The 13159-nt window shown below is 51.7% G+C and overlaps 1 protein-coding gene across 4 annotated transcripts in view; it reads right to left on the bottom strand.

Moving 5' to 3' along the window:
* Positions 1-3529: 3529 nt before the first annotated feature.
* Positions 3530-13159, bottom strand: part of PAX7 (paired box 7) — a 102182-nt gene continuing 92552 nt past the window's right edge. For all 4 annotated transcript variants that reach the window (XM_053576629.1, XM_053576631.1, XM_053576630.1 and 1 more), the window contains exons 8-9: positions 11704-11950; positions 3530-3740 (exon numbers count right to left, since the gene is read on the bottom strand). In XM_053576629.1, the coding sequence (XP_053432604.1) occupies positions 3625-3740; positions 11704-11950 (363 nt within the window). In that variant the 3' untranslated portion in view covers positions 3530-3624. The remainder of the gene's footprint in view (positions 3741-11703; positions 11951-13159) is intronic.

Raw genomic sequence — 13159 nt, 5'->3', positions numbered from 1 at the left:
GTCAAACACGGAAGCAACAAATTGCGGTTACTATGAAGAAGGAATGATCTAGAAGTACTGTGGAGACATCACCCAGATCGCAGATTGGCCATGGCAGGGTTGCTAGAAGGAGCGTTACATACACACAAGTCTCAGAGCATCTCAAGTTGGTGGCCAGAGTGCCCCCATTGGTCTGGGTTTGGTGGCTGTGTGGGAGGGGAGGAGAGAAGACCTGTGCACCCCAAAGGAGGTGAGGGACTCCGGCAGGAGCTTGATGAGACTATCAACCCGAGAGAGGCCCCAGAAAATGTCTTCTGCATTGAGCAAAGCATGGAATTTCATCGAGTTCTAGGATCCGAATCTTGAAATGCTTTACCAACTCCATCTAGGGCAGCAGTTCTCAACCTGTGGGTCGCGACCCCAGGAACTGTATTAAAGGGCTGCGGCACTCGGAAGGTTGAGAACCGCTGATCTAACGCATTGGTCAGAGTCTGGGGCCTGTCTTGTCCCAAAGCCACGATCAGATTGGAAATCCGACCTTTTCATTTTTCTTCTGGGCAAACCTCTCCCCTCATTCTCCCCTTCTCTCAGTCACCTGTCTCCTCTGCTCCCTCCTATTCCTCTGGCCAAAGGACAGCAAGGGTAGATCAAGTGAAAAACGCGTTATAAAAGCATCGCTTGGTTCTTACACATCACTTGTTTTTTTTCCTAGCAAGAGAGAAATACCAAATGAAAAAATAAAGCAAGGTAATGAAAGAACCCAACAGAGCCTGGAATGCATAATTTGAAACACACATCATGAAGGTATATCAGATGGTCCCTGGCACTAGCACGACACTCATTGTGGGGGTTTTCTTTCCTTTTTTAGTGTATATATATATATATATGTATATATATATATATTTATAAAAAGTCAACTTTCTATAAACGAACAGCACATCACCACGTTTCCAACTAATGTACAATGAGCTCAGAAGAGGGGCCCCCCATAGAGAGAACCAACAGCTACGTGTGATAAGTTGGAGGAAGCATCTCTTATTTTGCTATGGACTCTATTTACAGGGTTGTTTCTGGGCTGGCCTGGCCACTGGAATTCGGGCCTTCTTTCTCAGGCTGCCCTGCGGTCAGCCTCCAAGAGATTGAGGCCATATGCCTCTTGGCCAATGTCATCTCTCTGGTGAAGTTGAAAGCTGCCAACACAAGGCTGAGTTTTACAGACCGAGTTGGCTAGATGTGTTAACATGTAGGATTTTAGGGAAAATCTGTTGGGACCAAGGGCTTCTTTTTTTTTGGGGGGGGTGGCCCCTCGGGGAGTAAAGTCCCATTTTCTACCAAGATGGAGGCTTGGGAGAACTTCCGAGGTGTTGGATGTAATGAGAAATCGTTTGGTTTGTTCCCAAGTAGGTCTTGGTTCCATTTCACCACAGACGGGAGATATTTGGGATTGGTCCTAGCATTGGAATGTCACCGCCTAGGGGTGGGGCTGGGTGGTTTTGATGTTGTCACCTGAGATCAGGTGCTCCTGACTCCAGACACTTTCAGAGCGAGGCCTCCAGCGGTAAGGACTGGAAAGGAATGTGCATGGAGACCATGGCTGGTCTTCTGGAGGAGCTGCTTTCTTCTAGGATAGCTACAAAAGCAAGGACAGAGTTACCCAGGGACAACGCAGTCCTCCTTTCTGTCCAGAGCTTAAAGAACCAAAGGTCTCCTAAGGTGGACGCTCCTGCTGAAACCTTGTTCAGACTTGCAGGGATTACTTGTGTCTGCGTCTGTGTGTCTCCTGCTACCAAAGAGCCTGTTTGTCCCCAGTTATTAATAGGTTTCTCTAAACCAGAGACATGACCATGATGCAGCCCAGGCTTGATATTACCAAGTCCGAAGGTAAGAAACAGGTGAGCACTGGTCACAGCGGTGACGTCCATGAAGGCAAATGCCCCAGCATCTTGACAGCCCAGCTCCCCAGAAGGGAGGAGCTCAGGTTGATTCCCAATGCAGCAGCCCTTTCCTCTAGGAATGTACTGTTGGCTGAGGGCAGCAGGCATGGACTGAGCAAAGAGGTGGCCTCCTATAGCCAGGTGGGGATCAGCAATTTGGTCCAAGGTTTGTGAATTCGGTGCTGTGTCTCCCATCCCAAGTACCTTGTACGCAGCACCTGATAATGGTGGACAGAGCATGGTCCACAATGACAGTGATGGTGAAGAAGAACATAACCTTGATAAATAGTGAGGGAGGGGAGAAGTTCCAAGAGAGGAGTGATCAAGAGAGGCTTTGAGTCATCCCCCCAGGGTCCCAGCTCTTAACAGGATGGAACTGGAGGAAGCCACTGGAGTGGTCAGAGAAGGTGCCTTTTCTGTCTTTGGAACCTTTAGCATCTTCCTCTGCCCAGCAGAAGTGGCTTGAAAAATGGTCACATCTGCCCTGGCTCAGCTGTGCCAGATCAGGAGACAGAGGCCTCTTGGCTGAGCATGAGTCCACACTGAAAGACGATACGCGGGGTGGGACAGCGCCGAGCCCCCACTAAAATGCCAAGGGAACTCTAGTCTTATCTGTGGGACAAGTGAACCCTCCTCCAAATCTCCAAGGGAAGCTGTCTGCACCATCAGCAGCTTACAGGGGCTCATGGGAAGATAGAGGCCCTTTCTAGGAGGACAGGGCCTGGGCCAGCTGGGGTGGGTCTCTGTGGGTTTTGTACAGGATCTAACCTGGGCTTGGGCTCATAGCAAACGACTGAGGCCTCGGGTAACAAAGGCTGGCCTGATGAGTATGGGGTCCTGTTAGGAAAGCCCCTCTGGGCCTGCCTCGGCACTCATGTCTGCTTAAGCTCTCCCCATCTCACCCCACCCCCAGCTAATGAGGAGGCTGAGACGTTTTGTGGGCTCTCCATACCCCAGATGGGGTGGGCAAGGTGGGACCCTGGCTTCGATCTCCAAGCTCTGCTTTCAGGTGCCCGAGTTGGGTTCTGGTCCCCTGGGCTGGTGCGTGGCTGACCAGCCCAGCACCTGCAGGGCCTTGCTCTCTGGGTTACCCCCTTCCTGGTCCTCTCAGTCACCCTGCCTGGGCTAGACTCCTCCTACACCCAGCAGAGGTGTGAGGGGAGGACACCAAAGTCCTCTGAATTCCTGGGTGGTGGTGACACTGTTGCCCTGTTTACTCCCCTAGAAAGACCCCAGGGCCGGGGGCCACTCTGCTGGGGTCCCAGTGTGTAGAGGAGGAAGGGGCTGTGGAGCTGATGCTGAGCCGGAGACCCACATAGAGGGGCAGGCTCCCGGCACTTCCAGCTGAGAGCGCCTCCACCTCTGACCATGGCACCCACTGGAGTCAGGTCCAAAGGGGTCCAGGACCGTGGCTCAGGCAGCATCTCCTTTGGGTGCCCAAGGTGCTCTGTTCAGGTGAGCCTCAATCTCCATGCCTGAGATGGCACTGAAGCCGCAGCAGTGACTTGGTGGGGGAGGATACAAGCTGGCCGGAAATGCTCCTGGGGAAGGAGGACAGACAGGTTGGCTGTCCACCCACCAAGGGCTGGCTATGAGAAGGGCATGGGCTCCTCTCGTGGGACCCCAGGGGGATGAAGGGATGAGGCTGGGAGCGCAGGGGTCAATAAGGGCTGGGCTGGGACTTGGGCTGGGGCAAGTCGCCCCAGGGGCCCTAGTAGGCCTGGCCGGTTTCCACAGGCAGGAGTCCTAGCACAGCGGAATGTTCCCCGAGCTTCATGCGCCGCTGAGTGGACAGGCTCACGTTTTTGGCCAGGTAATCAACAGCAGCTGGAGAAAAAGGGAAACTCTTAGAAATTTAGGTCCTTTTTGTCTTCCTTTTACCTCCCATGCATGCATGCATCCATCCATCCATCTATCCATCCTCTGTTCATCTATCTATCCATTCTTCCATCTACCCATCCATCCATCCACCCATCCATCCTCTGTTCATCTATCCATCCATTCTTTCATCTACCCAGCCTTCCATCCATCCATCCATCCACGAAGCTCTTTCTCTCACCTCCTCTCCAATCACTCAGCAAATATTTACTTAACACTTATCATTTGCCAGCTATCTCACGGGTTCTGTAAGGAGGAACAGAAGGTGTCTATGCGGTTACATGAAGAATCAATCCCACTTTCCAACAAGTCCTCTACCCATCCCTATTTGGGGGAGGACTGTGTCCCACTGGCTCAGATAGTAATAAGGGTGAGACTTTTCTTTCACCTCTGGATCCTGAGCCCAGTTCACGGATGGGGCAAAGCTAGACCCTTGCTCCAAAGCCAAAGCAGCTTTGCAGGTAAGGGTCCATGCAGAAGGGGCTGGGATACTGATATGCAGGGCATGGAGACCTACGGCCCCATCAGTTCTGGTCAGCCAGAGGAGACAGACAAGTGAGGGTGAGTGTGCACGCATGGTGCACGCTTGTGTGTGTGAACAATGGCAACAAGAATCCCCCTGGAGTAATAATGGGCATGCATGTGAATGTTCACACAAGAGCAATGCTTGCACCTGTTCATGGGCACGTAAGCACCCAAGCCGTGTGCATCTTTGTGACAGAGGAATAGTGGGAACGCCTGTGCTTATCCAGGTACTGTGCACAGGCAAGTTCTACTGGAGCCAGGTACACATCTCTGTACATGTGTATTGCAGGGATGACCACTGGCCTGCGTGTACCTGTGCCCTGTCTCGAGTATACTAATTGTGCCTATCTGAGGTTACAGCAGAAACCTGGCATGTAGCCAAGGCCTTCTAAGGCACAGGGACGCTGCCTCCCAAGCCAGGATCTGTGGCCATGGCCAATCCGACCCCTTGGGACCCATGGGATCTAAAGTGAGAGGAAGACAGAAAGAGCACTGCGCTAGAAATTACGAGGCTTGTCTGGTCCAACACCCTCTGGGAACTTAGTAGCTTCCCTAAGGTTGGAGGTTCCTGCCTAGGGCAGGTGGGTGGAGCCAGGAGGTGATGGGTGTGGCCTGAGGGTGGGGCTAGGGAGGTAAGATGAGCAGGACCAATTGTGGAGCCAGAGGAGGGCCTATTGTCTGGTAGCTCAAATGACCAGGTTCAAATTCTGCATACCACCTCATCTCTCCAAGCCTCTGTTTGGAAAATAGGGAGAATAACAGCACGAGGCTGCAGAGTTGTTGCGAAGGTTAAGTGAGAAAATGCATACAAAGTGGTGGTTAGCTAGTTCTGTTAGCTAGCCTGGCACACTGCTTCCAAAGCAGTGGGAGACTAGGCTTGAGATTTAGTGAGCAAATAAATGTTGCCTTTGATTGGGGCCAGAAGGAAAGGCACAGCCAGTGAGGTGGCTTGTAGTCCCAGCCACCCCCTGCTCACCTGGCTTTGGGCACATCCCTTTACCTCTCTGGTCCTGCTTCCTTGTCTGTAAAAGAGGAGAGCAAATTCCAGCCTCCTAAGGGCTGCTGTTACCATGAGCAAAAGAGAGAATGTTCTTCAAGCTGGTGGCACACAGCTCAGGGGCTTGTTCCCCTAGATGCCTGAAGGATATGCAAATACCCTGGGGCCTCTTTGGATGTCTGGATCCTGTGCTTTTCAGCTTACCAGGCTCTCAGGTGGGTGATGAGCGGAGAGTTAAGTCTGCCCAGGGCCTGAGCTGAGTCCCTGGGGCTGCAGCCTTCCTCTGAAGTCACTTGGCCTCCAGGTTCCCCACTGGTAGAGCAGAGGCGGTGGTGATCAGCCTTGCCCTGCCTTAACCCTGCCTCTTACCTGGTGAGTGTGTTGGCATTCCCTGGCCACACCATCTCTGCTACCTTGAGCCAGGGCCGTGGGGTCCACCTTGCCAGGAAGCCTCATTCCCAGAGAGGAAACAGGAATGAAAGGAGGGGAGCTAGCATTCGCCTGGAGCTTGCTCTGTGCCCGATGCTGTGAGCAGCTTTTGCTCATGTTTCATTTAAGTCTCACAACAACTCTATGAGGATGGGAAGACTGGTGTCTCCACCTTGCAGATGGAGGAACTGAGGCCCCGAGAGATCGTATAACTCGAAAGGCCACGTGGCCCATACTTTGAGGAGTCTGATGCCAGCTCCCAGTCACCCCTGCAGGTGTCACCCAGCAGCCTCCTAGAGAATAAATAATCCCTAGTTTGAGCACAGCACTTTAGGGTGCCCAGGGTACTCTATACCCCAAATCCTGCATGGGTCCCCCAGGCAATGGCCCAAGTCAGGCGACCCTTGCCCTGAGTCAGCAGCTGCCACCTCCTCTCCTTATTCCACACCACGACACCCTTTGACACCACAGCTATTCCTGTGGGTGGAGTGGAGGACTCTAGCCTTAAAAAAAGTATTAAAAAGTATATAATATTTATGCATATTTATGGGGTACACGTGATATTTCACTACACGCACAGACTGGGTCATGTCAAGTCTGTATCTGAGGCATCTGCCAGCTCGAGTATTTATCATTTCTATATATTAGGAACATTTCAAGTCCTCTCTTCCAGCTACTGAGAAACCCACAACACATTGGTGCTGACTACAGTCACCCTGTTCTGTTGTTGAACATTAGGACGGATACCTTCTAACTAACTGTACGTTTGTACCCACTGACCAACCTCTTTTCACCTTCCCCCTCCCAGCCCCTGGTAACCAGCCTTGAGGTTAACTGTTTTAGCTCCCCCATGCAAGTGAGACTATGCAATATTTATCTTTTTGTGCCCAGCTTGTTTCACTTCACATAATGACCTCCCTGTCTATCCATGTTGCTGCAAATGACAAGATTTTATCCTTTTTTTGTTTTGTTTTGTTTTTCTTTTCTTTTTTCTTTCTTTTGTTTTTTCTTCTTTTTTTTTTTTTTTTCTTTTCTTCTTTTCTCAGTCTGTTGCCCAAGCTAGAGGGCTAGAGCGCCATGGCGCCAGCCTAGCTCACAGCAACCTCAAACGCCTGAGTTCAAGCAACCCTCCTGCCTTAGCCTCCTGAGTGGCTAGGACTGCAGGCATCTGCCACCACATCTGGGTAATTTTTCTATTTTTGGTAGAGATGGGGTCTTGCTCTTGCTCGGGCTGGTATCAAACCCTTGAGGTCAAGCAATCCTCCTGCCTCGGTCTCCCAAGTGTGAGCCACACCTAGCTAGTATTTTATTCTTTTGATGGCTGAATAGTATTCCATGGTGCATATAGACTACACTTTCTTTATCCATCGACACTTAGGTTGATTCCGTATCCTGGCTATTGGGAATAGTGCTGCAATAAACATGGGTGCAGGTGTCCCTTTGATACTGATTTCCTTTCCTTTGGATCAGTCCCCACAGAGAGATTGATGGGTCATATGGTGGTTCTACCTTTACCTGCCTTGGAGTGACAATCATGACAACAGCAAAGTGGCCGCCCTCACGTATTGAGTACTTACAGTGAGCCAGGGAGACATGAACTCATTTAATTCTTTGAATAGCCCTATGCTTTAGATGTGAATGTGGAAACTGAGGCACAGGAAGACTGCCGGCCCAGAGCCATGCACAGGGCACGGTGTGGAAGGACCCCACTGGTCTAGCCACTCTGTGTGTCTCCTCCTCCTCAGCCTCTCCTGGCTGCCACCCTGTTGTGGCCCAGCACACAGTAGGTGCTTGCCCAGGCCCTATCGAGATGGCCAAGGAAACAAGAAGAAACTAAACTTCACCAATCACCCAGCCAACTTCAAGGGCACCCAATGGGCCACGGAGCCTGCTGCTCCCTGGAGTGGAGCCGAGGGGCCAGTGAGGGCAGGGCTGTGACATTTCTCATTATGGCCTCTGTCAACGGCCTTCCCTGTCCCTCTGTCTCTCCATGTCTCCCCTCCTCTGCCTCTTGCCCACGCCTGGGCTCCAAACATCTCAAATTAGATTAATCGGGAGTTGGCAGGAGATGTGGTGGCGATGCCAACCAGTAAACAAATCTCAGCCGTCAGAGCCTCATCAGCCCGCAGCCCCAGAGGAGGACCCTTCTAGACACAAATTCTTATTAGAGTTGTCAGATCTATTAAAATTCTTTTCACACTTCTGCGTTCTATCAGCCCCATCATTAGTACAGCCCTGGCCTCTGGGAACACCAGGGCCATATTAATCTGCCGTGCGCCCCATCCCTGGCCCTCTGCCCCCACCCTCTCTAGGAAGGAGGAGAGACAGACAGATGGATGGACAATGGCCAGAGTAGGAAAAAAAAGTGGAGAGGTGTCCCTGGGAAGATGAGTGGCCCAGAGAGAGGAGGAGGACTCTGGAGTCTAAGAGTGGGATCTGCAGGCACACTTGCTCCACACACACCTGCAGACTGATCCCCAGATATGGGGCTGCGGGTATGGCTAGTCATATACTGATGTGGTCTGCCGGGTGACCTCAGGCCAGTGGGCTCCCTGAGATGCCATTCCCTCCTCTGTCCAGTGGGAGTAACTGTAAACTGCACAGGGTGGCCATGAGGATGAAATGCGAGGTCATAGTAGATGCTCAATAAACAGGCCTTCCCCCGTCACAGACATGTGATACATTTACCTTAAAGCCATGTGTGCGTGTTAGTGAACACGCATGCCTAAACCCATCTCTCTGTGCACCTGCCCACGTGCAGGTGTGTGTGAAGCTGTGTGTGGATCCACACTGGGGGGGTTTAGGTGTGTACCACGGCTGAGTGACTTACACAAGTGGTTTGAAGTTAGGAGACTTGGAACCCACCATTGCCCTGCTGTGGGACTTGGGAAAGCTACTTAGCCTCTCTGAGCCTAGTTTTTACATCTGCAACCTAGGGACAAAAGGCTTTGAGGATTACACAGGTGAAGAACATGCATTTCACCCAGGGCCCTTTCTCGCTTGTGCACCACCAGACAGAAGTGCAGGGATGACCGGCGGACATGGGCATTCTGTGGCACCCTCACCGGGGCAGCCCAGCACAGGTGTATTCAGTTGCCCATGGACGTGGGCCATGTGATCAATGGGAACATGGTGTGTCCCTGGGCTTCCCCAGAACGGTACAATGGAAACACTCTGAAACCACTGAGTCTAATCTGTGGCCCCCATTTCACAGAAGGGAAGACTGAGGCTCAGAGAGTCAGGAGTGTGCCTTACCCATGCTAACTGGTGGCAGAGGAACAGATTTTGTTTCCTGCCCCTCCCAGCTCAACCCAGGAACCTCTGTAGGGTGGGGTCTGTTCTGGGAATCCCTTTGAGGAGTGTTGGAAAATGTGGTCCAAGAGGAGCTCTGAGCTGTCCCCAAGGGGCCAGGGAAGCAGGGGTGGAGTTAGAGCTGGAAAGGGAGTAAGGGGAGAAGGAGGGAGGGAGAGAAAGGAGGAGAGAAAAGGGAAGAATGGAGTTGGGGGGTACCTCAGGCCAGCTTTGCCCAAGCAAAGGGGGAACAAATACTCCTTTCTCGCCTCCCAGGCCCCTTCCCTTTTGATCCCCCCCCCCGCAGCCCCCATGCTGACTTTGGGGTTAATTTTATTTCCGAATGGGGCAGGCACCCCTGGAGCAGGGCACCGGGCTTGGCTGTGACTAACGCCTGCCCCAGGCCGGGGCTGCTGCTGAGGCCGCTCTAAAGCTTTATCAAGAGCATGTGTGCCTCACCCCATGGCCGGCAACACGGGCTGGGGCAGGGGGTTGCCCTGGGCCCCTCTAGAAACGTGCATGCACCCTGCTCTCAAACAGGCATGCATACCCCTATGTACACACACACAGCTGTCCATACAGACACATGTACACACCCAGACAAACAGCCATACGCATTCTCACACAGCCACACCTAGGCACATACACAAACTCACCCACACCCTGTTTATACAGTGCACATGTCCGCATGCATACTCCAAACACACGCAATCACAGACACGCTCAAGTATATGTACATTTCTGAACACATGTCTACACACTGCACAGACAGCCACACTTATTTGCACACTTGCATACGTGTTCATCATACACGTCCACGCGTGACATATGCCACACACACAGACATCCCCATCCACATGTCCACACCTGGATGCACATTTAACCTGGTAGGTATATTATAGACACATACAGTCACATATGCATACACATGCGTGTTCACACACAAACATACACACATCATGTGTGCACAATGTGCTTGTTTATGTGCACACGTGAGCAGTCATACACACACAGACCCGCGTGTGCTCACTTACATGTACTTACCTATATGCAAGATGCTGACATAATAACATAACATAACACAGGGACGCTGACATTGTGTGTGCACAATGCACGCACAGAAACATGCAAATCATAACACATCCTTGAAACACGTATTCACAAGCACACACACACATATATGTAGTACACACTCGCAAACACGCACACACACAGGAAAGGTCTACAAACACAGCGGGGAGGTCGAGGCTGACACAGCTGGCCTTCATTTAGCAGTGGAGGCCAAGGTCATTGTGAGAAGGAGTGGGTTGAGGGTGGGCAGGAAGCAGAGGTCAGTGAGGCTGGGCCACTGTGGCGGCTGGGCGAAAGGACGCCCTTGGGCTTTGGGGCCTCAACCTTTGGTCACACGCCCTTCTGATTAGTTTGACACCAGCAGGTGAGGCTTTTGCGGGGAGGTGGGGCAGGAGGGGAACCTGGTGACCTCTGGATCCCTGTCGCGTCTGGGCCTGCCCTGTTGCTGGCCCCATCAGGCGGCTGGAGGTTGTGACCAGGCCTGCCTTTTCTAGCTTTTGGTCTGAGGTTCTGCTGTCCCCACCCCAAGGCAAAGTGCCAAAGAGGTAACAGCTGGGGTGGGTGATAGACATCAAAGAGTTTAGGGAAAGCAATGCTGAGGGTGTGGGTGGAGGACAGAGCAGGGTCTCCACTGGTTTGTCCAGCACAGTGGCCAGCATCAGCTGAGTAACTGAATACTTGAACTGTGGTTCAGGAGATCAGAGAACTGGATCTTAAATGTTGATTTGATTTTATCTAATTTACAGTTTAAAAATGATCTTCACTTTATTTAGTGGTTGGAAAACTTTTAAGCATTTTTGGAACAACTTGGGTGTTTACATCTACTTTCTCAGCTGTAAATTTTATGACATTCAAAAACAGTTGGAGCATTTCCAGTGAAAGCCTAGTGTCTGAATTAAAATGGGCTGTTAAGTGTAAAATACACTACGGGATGTCCCCAAAATTGTTCCTAAAGTTGCCATACATAGGAAAAATGGGAAATAGCAGCTGAGTGTACTTTTATTTACAAATGTTTGTTACAGAATTTTACAAAATATTTACAGAATATTCTCTATGTATTGGCTACCTCTTCATAAAATTTTGTAATGAATATTTTGTAAATAAAGGTACACTTAGCTACAATTTGCCATTTTTCCTGTGTATGGTGATTTTAGGAGTGACCTTTGGGACACCCTGGAGATGTCAAAGGTATGGTATAAAAAAAGAGAATGTAAAATGTCTCATTAATAATGGTGCATAGATGGCATGTTGAAATGAGAATCTTTCGAACTAAATAAAATATGTTAGTAAATAGAATTCCAAGTGTTTCTTCTTAGTTTTAAAATGTGGCTGCTAGAAAATGTTAAATGGCATTTTGGATTATATTATGTTTCTATTGGAGTCTGAATGCAGAGGCAGGGGCATGGCTAGGCGATGACCTAGGTTTGATGTCCAGTGTACTTTTAGGTCAATTCTTCCTCCTTGCTGGACCTCAATATCCCCATCTGTGAAATGGGCACCCCCACCCCAATACCACTTTATAGGTTGCTACAAATCAACAAGAGGCCCTTATGGGGGTGGGTGCAGGGGTAGGGACCACCCAGGATACTGGGCACTCACTCTGGCTGTACTGGCCATACTGATAGCCAGCCACGGGGTCCACGCTGTAGCCGGTAGTGCTGTAGGTGGGCGGGCAATAGGACTGGGAGGTGGGCAGGCTGTCCCCTGGCTTGATGGAGTCAGCCCGCTGGCTGCAGCTGGCCGAGATGGAGGTGGCCGAGTCCAGACCACCGTGCAGCGGGGAGATGGAGAAGTCGGCCTGCGGCTGTGGGGCTACCGCGCTGGGGTTGCTCAAGATGCTCATCACCTGCAGGGGAGAGACCATCAGTGCTGTCCCAGAGGATGGGCCCGAGGACACAAACGCACATGGGGACTGCACCGGGCTGGCCCTGGTGTTCCCTTGAGGTCCCTGCAGCTCTGAGGTCCTCAGTTTCCCTGGTCTGCATACCCCCGTGTGTGAGATGGTTACTGGTGCTCACTGTTTCTCCCACTTGAGTCCTGACCCAAGGAGCTGCCCCCAACTCAAGGGACACTGTGGGGCCTTTCCCACCTCTCTACCCCCAAGCCTGGCTCTGAGGAGTACCCTGGGCTTGTTTCGTGAATGAATAAATGCATGAATGAATGAACTGACTAGTTAACAATGCCTCTCCCATCAGTCAAGCAGCTCTCCTAGATCAGAGAACTGTGCCTCCCCCATCAGACGGGAGGCCTCCATCTTCCAACACACATGTCACCGCAGGACTGCGACGTGTCTGGCTTTGGCTCCCTTCCTTTGCTAGGCCTGCTCCACTCTCAGCTTCTCTGGACTTCGATCTTCCTACTCCTACAATACCAAAGTACATGCCAGTGCTTTTAAATAGCCTCCCAGGTACCTTTCTTTGATTCTGCCAGCCCCCCGATGTCTGTGACCATCACCCCCTTCTCCATGTGGCCTGGTTCAGCAGGCAGGAGCTCCCCATCAGTGCAGGCAACTCAGACTGACAGGGTAAGGTCTGTCTCTAAAACTCAGCTCAAAGAACCTGGTACTGGGCCTTCATTTATTCATTCAACAAACCTGCAGGGATGGTGATTCTGGCCCCAGGGTGAGGGCTTGAGGGTCCTGGGACTTCCAAAGAGAAAGAGCCATGATCCCTCCCCTAGGGATGGGAGGGGAGAAGGCCTGAGTCTGGATGGGGGAGGCAATCAGCAAAGACCATCGGGACACGGAGCTCTGATGGAGGCATCTTGTCTATGTGTCAGTGGGGTCTCAAAAGAGGGGACTCGGCCAGCCCAGTGGTCCAAGAAAGCTTCTGGGAGAGGTGGCACCTGCTGTCCAGCTCCCCAGTGGACAGCAGGGAGAGGCTGGGCCTCGTGAGCCTGCCCTGCAGACTCCAGGACCCTGTTGACCTCTTATGTATGTTACGCTTTATGGGAGGAAGAGCTGAGTGTGAGATCGGGACAGTTTTGCTGTGATCTCCCCACCCCGGAGCTGCAGGACCGTGTGGCAGTCCCCACTGGGCACACCACTGTGTTCTCT

Source organism: Nycticebus coucang, chromosome 22, assembly GCF_027406575.1.
Source record: "Nycticebus coucang isolate mNycCou1 chromosome 22, mNycCou1.pri, whole genome shotgun sequence".
Lineage (NCBI taxonomy): Eukaryota > Metazoa > Chordata > Mammalia > Primates > Lorisidae > Nycticebus > Nycticebus coucang.
This window is presented reverse-complemented; position numbering and strand designations above follow the sequence as displayed.